Here is a 14,983-nt window from a genome sequence, read left to right as displayed (position 1 = left end):
GCACGGGCTTTCTCTAGTTGTGGCGAGCAGGGGTTACTCTTTGTTGAGGTGTCAGGGCTTCTCACTGCGGTGGCTTCTCTTGTTGAGGAGCACAGGCTCTAGAGGCACAGGCTGTGGTAACTGTGGTGTACAGGCTCAGTAGTTGTGGCTGGCAGGCTCAGTAGTTGTAGCACACGGGCTTTGTTGTTCCGCGGCACGTGGGATCTTCCTGGACCAGGGGTTGAACGTGTGTCCCCTGCATTGGCAGGCGGATTCTTAACCACTGCTCCACCAGGGAAGCCCTGCTTCTTCTTCTTTTGTTACCCTTTGATCTGCTTCTGCACCCCAAGCCTTCCATCCTGTTGTGCACTAGAGGAGTTACTTCCTTTTAATTCAACTGATAGACTAGTTTAAAAAGATTCTCTCCCAGTGCTCAAAGATGGCCTTTAAAGGGCTGAGCTTGGCTGCTGAATCTCCAGCATGCCACGTGTTCTACTAACTTCCATTGCTCATGTCAACCCTCTTCTACTGGGCTAGGAGGTGTGAACAGTTCCAGGGCTGAGGCCAGGTTTCTATAAATCTGAGTCTCTAACATCCCAAGAGGACTTTTCAATCATTTCCACCCAATCCCGGGTGTTAGAAAACTGAGGGGCAGGGAGGGTGAGCATTTGAACACTTTGTCCATCAGAACTCACACCTCTGACTCCTAAACCTCTGCTTTTCCCTTTCTGAGCTTCTGAGCATATCTCACCCTCGTTTCCTTGCTCGACTCAATTCCCCTTGCTGATCACTACTTCCATCGTTTATTTCCAGTTGCTCTAAGTCTTCAATGACCCTGAATGCTTGAATTACATTCATGCAGTCCAGTTTCATGGCTCTGCAGCCCCCCTTCCCCTGCTCCATTCTGAGGTTGAAAATCAACTTCTACCAACATTTTTGCAACAAAGAAAAAAACGAGGAAATAAGTAAAGTGATGTCCGGGGGACTGTCAGTGTCCACCTCTTGCATAATTAAGCTTCCTCTGGAATTTCTGTGACTGGAGGGGAGATGACTGCCAGTGTACACTGGGAAGATGCATATTTGTATCCATGGCTTGCTGAACTCAAGAGCCTCTCACCTGCCATCTGAGCTCTCAAAAGCCAAGGCTTTACACATTTCCTAATGTGTAAAGTTCTTGACTTGACTGATAATCCGGGTTGTGCCCAGGCCTCGGTTTTCTCCTCTGGTCCCACCTAACCTGCCTGGCTTTCTCTGAACTGAGTCCTCTTGCCCAGTGTGGCCGGTTTCCTCATTCTCTCAACTCCTCATTCTTTGTCCAAGCAAGCTATTTTTTCCTCCAGCCTAAAATGCCAGATTGGTATTTATTTTCCAAATTATGAACTTGATAATCTTTTTGGGTGGGTTTATTTGTGTTCTCAAACAGATGCTGGAGGACAAGGCCCTGACAAATCTGCTCCCGGTGTCACGTAGGACACATGGCTTGTTATGGACTGAATGTGTCTCCCCCTCCTCCAACCCCGTATGTTGAAACCCTAAGCTCCAGTGTGGCTGTATTTGGAGATGGGGCCACTAGGGAAATAATCAAGGTTAAATTCATAAGGTCATAGGGGTGGGGCCCTGATCTGATAGGATGGATATCCTTATAAGAAGAAATACCAGAGAGCTTAGCATTCTGTCTGTGACACTAGCATTGAGGACATAGCCAGAAGGCAGCCTTCTGCAAGCCAGGAAGAGAGCTCTCACCAGGAACCAAATCAGCTGGAACCTTGATCTTGGACTTCTAGTCTCCAGAACTATGAGAAAAGAAATTTCTGTTATTTAAGCCACCCCATCTGTGTAATTTGTTATGGCAGCCTGAACTAATACATGGCTGTTGACTGAGAGCATGGTCCCCAGCCTCCGAGCTGGGCAGGTGTACACTGCTTCTGCATGAAAAGTTAACTATCTTTGCAGAGTCCAAAACCAAACCTTCCTTTGCTACCACGATTCAGGAACTCCCATCCTTTCCTCTGTTTGCCACGGCATCCTCGCAAGCGTGAACAAGGCTCTGAACCACAAGCAAATCTTTTAACTCTTCGTCTGTTCTGCCTCTGGCCTTCCATTAGCTGCCAAGTCTTAAGAGCATCTCCTGGCCGAACACTTCTTGTATCTCCTTTCTCCAGGCCTTATTACCCTGGCCTGTGCTCTTGAGATGGCCTTTTAACTGTCCTTACCCCCGTCTTTATCTAGTGTACAGAAGAGGAAATGACGGAGGCTCAGAACTTAAGTAACAGGTGCCAGCTTGCATAACTGGTAAATAACAGAACTAGGTTTGGTTTTGCCCCCAATACAGCACATTTTCCACTAGACCTGTTTGGTGCTATTTCCAGCTAGCTAGAATTTATAATGTTCCAACTTTAACAACAGCGATTTATGAAACTGTCCTACACCCATTAGCAGATTGTAAGCTCTTTGAGGGAAGCAGATTGTAAGCTCTGTCCTGATCTTCCTGATATCCTGGGCAAGGGCTAAGCCAGTGCCTTGCCCTGGGTAGGGACTTAAGAAAAGGTACTAAATTGAAAGTAAGAAATAATTGTCACAATGGTCATATGGGAAAGAGCAGCTTAGGAGAGAGATTTAGACAAAGCTGGTAGAAAGAGGAGTCGGTTTCTGAATTGAACTTGAGGTGATGAAGAGAGTTTGGCTAGGCAAAGAAGGGGTTGGTCTGGGGTTGGTCTCAGTGTCATGAGGTTAGAGTTGAGGCTGTGAACCCGTGGAAGGAGGCTGGCTTGGGGGGTCCTGGCGTTTCTGCATCGGGTTCAGCTGTGAACACCAAGCAAGTCAATTAATTTCTTTAGACGTTGGTTTCCTAATGTGTAAAGTGGGAAAAGTAAGAGTACCTACCATTTGGGGTTAATGTGAAGAATAAGGAGATAGTATATGTAAATGATTTAGCACATTGTTTGGACCCAATACCTGTTACCTATTTTTTTTTTTTTTTTTTTTGCGGTACGCGGGCCTCTCACTGCTGTGGCCTCTCCCGCTGTGGAGCACAGGCTCTGGACGTGCAGGCTCAGCGGCCATGGCTCACGGGCCCAGCTGCTCCGCGGCATGTGGGATCTTCCCGTACCGGGGCACGAACCCGTGTCCCCTGCATCGGCAGGCGGACTCTCAACCACTGTGCCACCAGTGAAGCCCGTTACCTATTATTAATAATAAATACTACTAAAATATTATTACTAGCACTGTGGTCTGAAAGTTCACACGTGCACCAATCTAACTCTCTGAGTAAATTATTTACTTTATACTCATAGATAATTCCATTGCTATTGGTAGATTAAAAAACAGAATTATTTAAAGGTACCACTAAATTCATAGGAACGCTTTGGTTACTATGATTTTCCTAATCAGTGGACTCCAGGAGTCCATGAATATATTTTAGCCTTATGAGAGATTCTCACAGTCGAAAATTTTGGAGGGACTTCCCTGGTGGTCCAGTGGTTAAGGCTTTGCTTTCCAGTTCAGGGGGTGCAGGTTCAATCCCTGGTTGGGGAGCTAAGATCCCACATGCCTTGCAGCCAAACAACCAAAACATAAAACAGAAGCAATATAGTAACAAATTCAATAAAGTCTTTAAAAATGGTCCACATCAAAAAAAAAAAAAAAAAAAAGTAAGAAAATCTTGGAAACCAAACTTTTGGGAGGCAGGAGAGTGCTAAACATTCTGGGTAGAAGACTAACTTGGCCGAATCAGAGACTTGGATTTTGGGACTTAGGCTGACCTGGTTGAGAATCCCTCCTCCACTTCCAGGCTATGCCTTTAAGAATTTAGGAAAATTCCTTGGCTTTCAGTACTTTGGTTTCCTCATCCCTAAAATGAAGATAACATCACCCTAAGGCTAAAGGAGGGGTTAAATTGATACTGTAAGTAAACCAAGAATTGGTAGACAATGATGATGGTGTTTGTGAAGCCCAAGTAGAAGGGCCTTGGATTTTCGTGAGACCCCTGTTCGCCAAGTGTGATCCCTGTAACAGCAACTCAGCATCGTCTGAGAACTTGTTAGAAATTCAAGTTCTCAGGCCCACCCAACACTTGCTGAATCACAAAGTCTGGAGGTGGGGTCGGCAATCCATGCTTTTACAATCTCTCTTGGTGATTCCCGGGCGGGCACTCACGTTTGAGAACCCCTGTGAGGGAATAGGGAGCCATCGAAAGTTCTGGACAGTGGGGTGATAGTGAAAACAATGACTGCTGTGCAGACCATATATTCTTGTTTAACAGGACGAAACTGCCTAACTGCTGACTAGCTTCCAGAGTTGCCGGAATAAGCCCGTCTGTAGGTCCTCAGTGATCTCTAGGCACAAAACTTGGGTTAGGACTCCTGGCCCCCGACACGGTGCTCAGCTACTGAGTGAGGTGCTCCTGGGCACAAGGCAGCTGGAGGAGCTGCTCTGGATTCAGTTTCGCTGAAAGTCTCGGGCGGGACCCGGCAGCCGAGGGATGCTCAGTGAAGCCGCAACCGAATCAGGCCACCGGTTTAGCCCGGAAAAGAAGAGAAAGGACAAGAAAACCAGGTAGGGAAACCGGAAGCGAGGGTCTTAAGGGGACAGAATCTGGCGATGGGGGATGGGACGGGATGGGAAGAGCGGGAGAGGGGGCGGGGCCGGGAGGACCCTCCTCCTCGGGGATGCCGGCAGAGCCGGGCGCGGCGGGCGGGGCGGGGCTCCGGGAGGGAGGGGTCGGCCCGCCCCTCCGCCCCTCCGCTCCTCCGCCCGGGGGTCCGGGCCGGTTTCTCTTTGTCGCGGGCGCTCCCCCCGCTCCCCCCGCTGCCCCTCCCCGCGCACCCGGCCCCGCGCGCGGCCGCCGTCCGGGCCCCACCCCTGCTGAATATTCACACAGCGCCGCGCCCCTCGCCCCCCGCCCGGGCCGGCTCCGGGCGCGAGCGCGCTTCCGCCCTCTTTTCCTGCCGGAGGAGGAAAGGGGGAGCTGTTTGCTCTCCTCAGAATACGTTTTCGGTGTCCCGTGTCTCCTCCTCCTGCGCCGCCGCCCCCCGCCGCGCGCCCGCCTCCGCCTCCGCCTCCCGGTCATCTTTGTCTGGCGGCCTCGCGCTCCGGGCTCCACTCTCGGTGGCGCCGCGGCCCCTGGTCCGGGCCGCTCGTGCAGGCGCGCGGCGGGGCGCGGGGCCGGGGCCTGAGGCGCGGGCGACGCCCGGGGTCCTGCCGGCCGCCCCGGCCATGGAGTGAGCGCTGCCGCCCGCCCGCCCGCCGCTCCCGGCCTCGCCCGCGGGCCCGCGCCGCCCGCCGGGCCTCCAACTCCCAGAAACACACCAGAGACCGATTGATTGTGGCCGGGTTTTGGGTGGCAAAAAGGGAAAATGGCGAACGACTCCCCTGCAAAAAGTCTGGTGGACATCGACCTGTCCTCCCTGCGGGTGAGTGGCGGCCGCGGGGAGCGGGGCGCGGGGATCCGGGAGCGGGGCGCGGGGAGCCGGGGCCGCGCCCTGGCCGGCCGGGTGCTCGGGCGCCGCCGCGGGCAGAGCCGCGGGCGCGGCGGCCCCTTTGTCTGCCCGCGTCGGCGGGTGCGGGGCCCGGGGCGCGACCCTCCGCCGGAGCCGCCGCCCGGGATCCCGACCCCGCGCGCCCCGACCCCCATCGCGGCTCTCGGGCGCCGGCGACCGCGCCGGGCGAAGCCCACCTCTGTGGTCGCCGCCCTTTCTCTCCAGCTGCCCCGCTTCTTTTATTCATTGTTGTGCTGCTTTCCGATGCTCACCCCTCCCCTCCTTCTCTTCCAGGATCCGGCTGGGATTTTCGAGCTGGTGGAAGTGGTGGGAAATGGCACCTACGGACAAGTCTATAAGGTCGGTGCGGGCGCCTCCTTTGTTTCCCGGGGACGGGTTGAAACTTCTGGTCCGGGGGCGACGGGGAGGCTGATGGATACGCCGCCGCCCGGAGGCCACGCCGCTCGGCCGAAGTTGGGGAGAGGGGTCTCGCCTCGCCGTCCCGCTGTTTTTCAGCAGAGTTTATATGCACACTGGCCTGAAAAGACCTCATTTCCTGGCTCTCAGTTAAGGAAATCAGCTCCACTCTTAGGCATGCACTTTTCTCCCATAAAATGGGCAAGCATTTTTGCATCAGACAACCTACATTTTTTCCCGTCTTTCCCAGATCTGGCCTTCGGAGTTGGTGTGTTAATTAAAATTCAGTAGAGGCAGGCCTCGCTTGTGATTATCCCAAAACACTGCCTTGGCCTCCTTGAGAATTGTCTTCGTGTTCCCTCGTTTGAATGCTCGCCAGGCGCCCAGGGAGCGGAGTTCGGTGCTACTTGCTTCTCCTTTATAAGCAGCGTACATTCTACTGATGGGTACATGTTTTGGGGAACCGGGGAACGGTGTGTTTTTGGGCAACAGGGGCAGGAAGAATTACAGTGTGAGGATTATACGGTCTGAATTCCAGGAATAACCTGTTTGACAGGTGTGTAATTGAAACAGAAATGAGGCAAAGCCCAGGTGTGGAGAGGGTGCCCAGATTTTACACCCTCCCCAGGTCTTTCTCTCTCTCTTTTTTAATACCCGCCCCCTCGCCCCCAACAGTAAATGAAACTAACAAATCTGGAGACTCTGAGTCGGCCCTGAGTAGCTGACACCTCGTGAGACTAACCCGTGCTGCGCATTTTATCCAGTGCACATTCTAGAGTTTATGAGCAGCCCTAGGTAATGGAGGCGCAGGCCTTGAACGTTTGAAACAGAATGGGGAATTCTCCCTCTCCTGATTTGTTTCTTATTACTGAACGCTTTCTCAAAGTTATCTGCACCGGGGGTGTTTGGTAGCTGTTAGTGTTTTCTAGCTGGGTGCAAGGTTGGGATAGAATTAAAAAAAAAAATCTTATGAAGCAGGGCTTTGTGGTTCGCTGTGAAGAACTGTCATTGTATCGTTAAAAATGGAGGTGGGGGGGGGTTGGAGCTGACTGTAGACATTTTCTTCGCCCAAATTAAGTGTGGATCCCATTGTCTGTTTTCTGCTCTGAGAATAGGGTTTATCTATCTCTTGAAAGCCTCTCCCCAGCCCTGACTTCCCCTGGCCTGGGCTGTGTCCCTGCCTGTGGCCTGAACTGGATGGAGTCAGTATTCTGAGGTGATCTCAAGTGAATCAGCATGTGTTTTGTTGGTTAACTGTTGGGGCCAGGGCCAGATTTTTGAATTTGAAAGAGAGCCCTGTGAGCTCAGCCTGCCGGGCTCAACTGAATTTGGAAGCTTTTGGGAAATTTTGGAAAAGATTGTGTTGCAACTCCCTGAGTGGTCTGCTAACTGGCTGAAAGATGTTCTTTCCCGAGCCCCAGTGTTTGTTTAAGCACCAGTCAGTTTTTTCTAACCCAGTTTTTCTGGCCAAATCCGAGTAGTGAGTGTGCCCTCATCCAAGTGAACTAGCCAGAGCCTGTTTTTGACCTGGTTACACAGTAGTTGGATTGTTTGGATCTTCTTTGGTCAGCATGGATGTGAAGGCTGGTGAAGTAAACCAGAAGCTAGTGAAACCTGAATGGGTCTTAAAGGGTTTAAGAGCTGGGGGTTCTTTATAGGAGCAGGTGGGGCAGGTTCACTGCCGGGGGTTTCCCCTCCTCCTTCCCCCTTTGGTTCCATCCCCTCTTCCCCCAATCTTTTGAGATAGATTAACTGAGCACAACATTTGGGGGAAGTTGGGATCCCCAACATTTGGGGATTGTGGCAGTGACCCGGCTCTCTGGCTCTTTCCCTATAAAGTCAGTACAGTTGAGGAGAAATTCTCAAATTATGCAAACCCAAGGAATTAAGACGTCTGTGCAACCCTGCCATACAATCACGAGCAAGAGTGCTTGAGAGTTTGCTCGCCTGCAGTTGTTTTATTATTATGGAGAATTTGAACCAGACACTAGGGAGAGAGAGATCACCGGTTTAACAGTTACCAGCACGTGACTAATCTGGTTTTGTCTGTAGTCTTCCCTCCCTCCATCCATTATCTTCACATAAAACCCAGATACCATTTCACCCATAAATACTTCAGTATGTATCTTTTTTTGTTTTTTAGATAGTCTCAATGCTGTTCTCACACCAAAAAAACTAATTTCTTCCTATCAAATATTCAGTTTTTTTAATTGAAGTATAGTTGACTTACAATGTGTTAGTAAGGTGTACAGCAAAGTGATTCAGTTTTATATATATAGACACACATGTGTGTGTCTATATGTATTTATATATATATATTTATGTTTTTCAGAGTCTTTTCCCTTATATGTTATTACAGAATATTGAGTAGCGTTCCCTGTGCTACACAGTAGGCCCTTGTTGGTTATCTATTTTATGTATAGTCGTTTGTATATATTCATCCCACACTCCTAATTTATCCCCCCCACTTCCCCCTTTGGTGACCTATAAGCTTGTTTCAGATATTCAGTGTGAACGTCTTCCTGATTATCTCATACATGTTCTCTTACTATCATGAGAAGCTGTTTCATATTTATGAACCGATCCTGGGAAGTTTAGTCTTAGAGATGGTGGAAGTAGCAGAGACAGTTAACATTTCCATTCTCTTTTCTCTTTAAATGTGTACTTTCCAGAACCGTTTACATCATGCCTAGGAGTTTAGGATTCTTGTTGGTACGATTTGCATATGGTGGTTTTGGGATTAGATTATTGACACTGTAGCATTTGTTTACCGTTGCTAAACATCCATTAGTGTGACTAGCATCAGAGTTTGGAAAATACTTGTGTCTAATTTGTTTTTTATAGAGAAGCTTTTTTTTTTTTTAAACATAACTTTAGGTGAAACACCTGTAAGCTGAACAACCTGTAGTCCTAATTTATTTCATTGTTATATTTTCTATTTTTTTTTTCTGTGAACTTTTTTAGTGATAGTGGTTGCTTATTTTTAGAAGACTGTGTTTACATGAAGTGAATGAGTCGAGAGAGGGAGTTTTCTGAGTTTTGATATGTTCTATGAAAATGGCTTTCTTGGGGATAGTTTATAATTTTCTCCATCTCTGACAAAAGTGGTAAATAGTCTGGGTATAGTTGAAAAGTATGTAACTTTATCTTTAAAAAGGGAGCTGAGACACAGGCTGTATTCTATTTAGAGAAATTTATTTTTTGCTTTAGGTTTCTGAGAGATCATAGGGAAGGATACTCATAAAATAGAAAAAAAATTGTGAACTTCTGTTCACAGGGTTTCATTCAGAGTACGATATATTTATAAAAGAAGTGTCTATAAGATGATCTTGTGCATGTTGAGTAGATACAGTGAATTTTAATTATTTTCATCAAAGGGAGAAATGATAATGTGAAAAATCCAAACCAGAAATGATAGATCAAAGTTTGTTTTTGGAGTTTGTTATTTTTAACGTTTATTTGGCCATTTTTGTTTTTTTCTTGGGGTGGCTACTGTTATTGTGCATTTTGCAAGCGTCCAGTGGCCACTGTTCCAAAATGTCTTGGCTAAAGGCAGGAAAATCCTGCATCTGGAATGGCATGGTAGGGGGCCCGAGGGGAAGTTAGGGAGTTGAGAATCCAGCAGGCTCAGTGCCTGGAGTCAGGGCTTACTCACAGGCCAGATGGAAAGAGCATCTTGATTCTGACCCTGTCTGACCCTGTCCTTGGAGGAGAGGGCCTTGGTGGACTGGACACCTTGAAGGTTGAGGAGGAGGCTACGCTAGGCCCGAAGGTGGTAAGCAGAGCTAACCTGAGAGTTGGCCACCTGTCAGGTGCTGTGCTAACGCTGTCCCCCTCTTTTATTGAAGGAAGGGGGTATGTGTGGCCAAAGGGCTGAGGGTGGCCTTTGGGAATGGTAGTAGGGCTTGGGGGTAGTGGGGATCTCGGGGAGGGGTTATGCGTGTTGGCATTGAGGAGGTCCATCATTCCCTGGCATTGAGGTGCCATTGAAAGTTTTGTCGGGATTGGGGATCCCTGGGAGTAGGAGATTTGGTCAGGTGAACTTTGGGGAAGGAGCAGGTACGGTGGTTGGCCTGGGGCAGTGGTCTAGGAGAGAGGAGGGGAAGGCAGGCCAGGGCAGGACAGTAGAGAGAGGAGTGTTGGGGTGAGTTCTTGGACTTTGCTCCTTGCTAAATTCACTCCTTCTCTGCAGGCTTCGGTGTGACCCTTTAAATGGGTCCACTGTTTGCCTGCTAGATTAGGAGGAGCCTTGGGACTTTGTGAAAGTGCTAAAATTGCTTTCGATTGCTCAGCAATAAAGTGCCATGTAAATTGTGTAACATTTTGGAGCAAGCACTTAAAATTTTGGGAGGGGCGTTCTGCAAATGTTGCTTTGTCAGGGTGACGTCTCTTGTTCTTAAATGGAGGTAAAGACTTCCACTGGGGCAAAATAAATTTTGTAGAACTAGATGTTTTCCTTAGGAGGAGGGTTGATCGGCCTCTGAGTGGCATGTACGGACTTGTTCTGAGACACAGAGTCCTTCACGCTGGAAGGATTCTGGCCCTGGGTTAAGGGAGGGGGGATGAAGCAACCCTGTTGAACACACATAGGTGTGTGGCTCTCTTAAAAAACATCAACGCAAACTTCCAAAAACTGTTTTGGCCCTAAACTAAATCAGGAACGTCAAAAGCCTTTCAGAAAAACCAACCACCAGATGAAACCCTGCTCTTGATAGTTTTTTAACTCCTTATTGCTTGAAACTCTGTAATACAGTGTTTATTTGTATAGCTTGCAAACTTGTATTTTGCCTTTTTTCTTGACCAATTTTGGATCTATGTCTGTTTCTACATATTGACATTATCTGGGGGCACTTTTTGTACAGTGTGTGTGTTCGTAGATTTTTGTGGATTGACCTTTGAAAAGCAAAGACGATTTATGAAAAAATGCATCCTACTTTGGAGATAATGAATCCCTGAACAGGTGTGCTAAGCCAAGGAATAATCTAAGGAGTTTCATTCCCAGGGAACTAAAGATACTATAAACTAAAATACATTTTAACCTAGAGATGGGTGCTTTGACACATGCATGTCATACGTGGTCTTTTGTTTCTTTGCTTTCTTAGTAAATAAGTACTTGCGTCTGGTTGTGAACAGCGCCTTGAGCCGAGACATTGCCACCCTCAGAGCATCAAGCGCTTTCCATCTCTCAGCTGCACCGGAGTTTAGATGCCTGTGCTTCTTATCATTAGTAACAGTGCTTTCACTTTCTCTCTGTTCCAATGATTTAAATTGGCAGACAGCAGTGCATGTAAATGATTGTGCAAGTGCACTGCTTTCAGACCCAGGTGGTTCCGGTGCTGAAGCAGGACTGTTGCCCAGAGGGCAGCACTGATACGTGATACCGTGGAAGCTTCACTCTCATCTTATAATGGAAAATGTACAAAAGTTCAGACTGTGTGGCCATTCGCTGTATTGGAGTCAAGGACTTAATCTACAGTGAGTTCTCAGGATCAGACACTACCTATTTAGAATTTATGATAATTTTACGGGTCAAAACAGTATTAGGTCACCACCTCACCCTTTAAAAATCAGTGTTTTAAAAACTTTGTTTCTCGCACAAGTAGCTAGATATATAGCTAGCGGCTTGTGGGTCATCCTGTAAAGTACTCGCAAATAATTGCTTTGAATATTTACTACAAACAGATTTTTTGTGAATTCAGGTTGGTTTTAATACTACTCTGAATTACCAGTGTTAAAATATTAAGATATATTTAATATGTAATTTGGGACCTGGTTATATAGTCATTGGGACGTGATTATCAGAGGGTAGAGATTACCTAGTACTTTTGGAAGATTTGATTGACAGTTGTTTTGCTGTAATAATATGATAACACAAGAATTGAATCAGGATACATTTTTTGGACTTAGGGAGGGATGGCCAGGAAGAGAACGGAGGCCAGGGCAATGTTATATTACCAGGGACCAGCGTGGCAGCCAAAGTCTTAAGTTTTTATGATATCCTGTTAGGAGGCTGGCTCAGTGATGAAAGTCTGCTGGCATCATTCAGAAGAGACGTACGTGAGTGATGTGTTGGCAGGGATAGAGTTGCGAAGCCCTGTTTTCTGTCAGAATTTCAAAAGGAAGGACAGAATGGTAAGTTTTAGGACTTCTCAGAAGTTCGAAAAACTGGGATCTTAGAAACGGACATCTGGGTAGCATTGTGAGGAACTTAGAACTAATGTGGGGACACCGGTTAACCATACAGGGCTGCTTTCCTGCCACTTACGGTACTCACTGTGCTGCTACCCTGAGCTGGGCCCTGCCTGCCTGGTCGGGGTCCACACAACGGTACAGGAAGCAGGCAGTGTGTTTACCCTCCAGGAGTGCAGGGAAGTCGGGGTGGACACAGCGTGCCAGATGTGTACCATCAGATGTGTACCATCCTGTGATGGCTCCGTCTCCCCAGGCCCTCCACCCAGACACAGCCCGTGTGCCCGACCCCAGAGAGCTTTCCAGCCTCCGCAGGGCTGAAATAGTTCAAACACGTGACCAGAAAAGCGAGGTGAAAAAGTAGACACAGAAAATGCCAGCCTGCATCTTTTTTTTTTAATATTTATTTTATTGAAGTGGAGTTGACCTACAGTGTTGTGTTAATTTCTGCTGTACAGCAAAGTGATTCAGTTATATATATTACAGATTGTTTTCATATTATATACACATTCTTTTTCATATTCTCTTCCATTACAGTTTATCACAGGATATTGAATGTGGTTCCCTGAGCCATACAGTAGGACCTTGTGGGGTTTTTTTTTTGTGTGTGGCTGCATCACGTGGCATGCGGGATCTTAGTTTCCTGACCAGGGATCGAACCCGGGCCCCCTGCAGTGGAAGCTTGGAGTCCTAACCACTGGACTGGCAGGGAATTCCCAGGACCTTGTTGTTTATCCATTTCTATATACGGCATCTTTTTGTTATTAGAATCAAAGGACATCATGTCACCCTGTCAACTTGCTATAAAAGTTTTTCCGCAGTTGTCAGTTTCTGAAGTTACCTGGTTGTACCCCAGTCAGCAGAGCGGACCTGCGGGAGCGCTGAACTGGCAGGGTCCAGTCTGCACAGGGCTCTCTGTGAGCCCTTGGGCTGATGTGTTGCATTAGCGAGAGAATTGGGGGCCTTGTCCATGAGGAGGAGGGAGCCGGCGCCCAGGCTGCTTCCCTCTTTCTGCGGAATTGGCCCTCTATCCCTGGGACATTGCAAGTATCTCAGATATGGCCAAGTGTTGACAGGTTTTCCTATTAAATTTTTAATCTTAACTAATTATTAAATTATTAAAAAGGAAAAAGCCCCCACTTTTATGCTATGACTTAAAAACTTTCTTTTCATTATATGGCAGACAGGACCTTCAAACACTTGCCAAAGTTAGGAATGCACATAGTTGCAATCAGGTGACAAACTAAAGTTCTCTTATCAAAACTGGGAGTTGTCCGGGACTTCCCTGGTGGCGCAGTGGTTAAGAATCCGCCTGCCAATGCAGGGGACACGGTGCGCGGGCCTCTCACTATCGCGGCCTCTCTTGTTGTGGAGCACAGGCTCCAGCCGCGCAGGCTCAGTAGTTGTGGCTCACGGGCCCAGTTGCTCCGCGGCATGTGGGATCTTCCCGGGCCAGGACTCGAACCCGTGTCCCCTGCATTGGCAGGCAGATTCTCAACCACTGTGCCACCAGGGAAGCCCGACATCTATTTTCAATGCTTTTAGTTGCTCCATTTGAAATTGACTGCTGTATTTCTAAATTATACGCTTACGTGGCTTTTTCTTGATTTATCAATTTTGTACCCTTACTGACTTCTTGTGACGGTGGTTACAGTTCTTGAACTACTGGTGTGGTCCCACGTGAAGAATTAGCTATTATACTTGTCCCCCTCCCTTAAATGAGTATATCATTATTTGGGGTTAAAATGATAATTGTTTGTATTATACTGTTTCTCTCTGAGCCGAGCAATCTAATATGATTACATTTTCTTTTTTAAACACTCCTTCCCCCTTGCGTTGCCTTTTTCGTTTGCTTAGTTTTCCATGTACTTGTCATTACTTTCCACCTCAAATGCCCTGAAAGTTATGTCAAGTACCTAGCAAAGTTAAGCCTTTATCAACGGTTTTTCTAAACACTTAAACACTTTAGGTGATTCATTGTTTCAGATAACCTGTAGATTCTGCTTTTTTCTCCCTGGAGGGGAGCTGGCCAGGTATGCTTGGCCTCCCACCTTGGTACATAGCTCTGTTCCTGGACCATCTGTTTCCTGGATGCCACAGTCTTTTTTTTTTTTTTTTTTTGGTGTACTGCCTTTCTTTCCTGAAGCACATCCTCCAGTGGCTTTGTAAGTAAGGGTGCTTGGGGTGTAAAGGTTTTAAGTCTTTGCATGACCCAGAATGCTTTTGTTCTTCCTTTACGTGGGATTTATATGTTAGCGGGTGGAAAATATTCTAGGGTGAATATTCATTTTCCTCTTGGAATTTTGAAGTCATTGGTCTTTTGAGTGTGACCTGCTTTAAACTTCTTGGGGAAGCTTTCAGGATATTCTCTTTATTCCTGGTGTTGTTAGATTTTATGAGTGTCTTGTGTTGTCATTCACTGTTCCAGGTGCTTGGTTAATTCTTTTTCTTAGGAGCTGCCCTTTTTCTCTGGGAAATGTTTTTTCTTCCCCTCCACATTCCCTGCCTTCTCTTTCTGAAGTCCTGTGAGTCACCTCTTTGATTTATTTTCTTATCTTTTCCTCTATTTTTGTCTTTTTGTTCTACTGTTATGAAATGTCTTTGACTTTCCATTTCAATATTTCTATTGAATTTTTAGCTTTGTCATATTTTTAATTTATAAGAGAAGCCCTCTTTCACAATTTTTTTTATTAAAAAAACCGCGTCTATTCTTTCGTGAATTTATCTAATCTCTCTGAGGATACTGAGTATAGATACAGGTATTTTCTTTTGGTTGGTATTCTTGTGCCTCTGGCATCCCCCCCCCCCCATTTCCTCCAGATTTTAGTTTTCCTATTTGTTTATTTGGGTTATTTACTTTTTTTATTATTTGGCCTTGCCATGTGGCATGCGGGATCTTAGTTCCCCAACCAGGGATTGAA

General features: G+C 47.1%; 1 protein-coding gene across 50 annotated transcripts in view; it reads left to right on the top strand.

Moving 5' to 3' along the window:
* Positions 1 to 5,194: 5,194 nt before the first annotated feature.
* MAP4K4 (mitogen-activated protein kinase kinase kinase kinase 4) overlaps positions 5,195 to 14,983 on the top strand; it is a 173,249-nt gene continuing 163,460 nt past the window's right edge. For 29 of the 50 annotated variants that reach the window (XM_060116750.1, XM_060116758.1, XM_060116735.1 and 26 more), the window contains exons 1-2: positions 5,196 to 5,390; positions 5,751 to 5,816. In XM_060116750.1, the coding sequence (XP_059972733.1) occupies positions 5,334 to 5,390; positions 5,751 to 5,816 (123 nt within the window). In that variant the 5' untranslated portion in view covers positions 5,196 to 5,333. Of the gene's footprint in view, positions 5,391 to 5,720; positions 5,817 to 14,983 lie in introns of those variants that run through there. The other 21 variants (XM_060116737.1, XM_060116740.1, XM_060116752.1 and 18 more) reach the window with 3 other exon arrangements.

The sequence above is a fragment of the Mesoplodon densirostris genome, chromosome 14 (genome assembly GCF_025265405.1).
Source record: "Mesoplodon densirostris isolate mMesDen1 chromosome 14, mMesDen1 primary haplotype, whole genome shotgun sequence".
Taxonomy (NCBI): Eukaryota; Metazoa; Chordata; class Mammalia; order Artiodactyla; family Ziphiidae; genus Mesoplodon; species Mesoplodon densirostris.
This window is presented reverse-complemented; position numbering and strand designations above follow the sequence as displayed.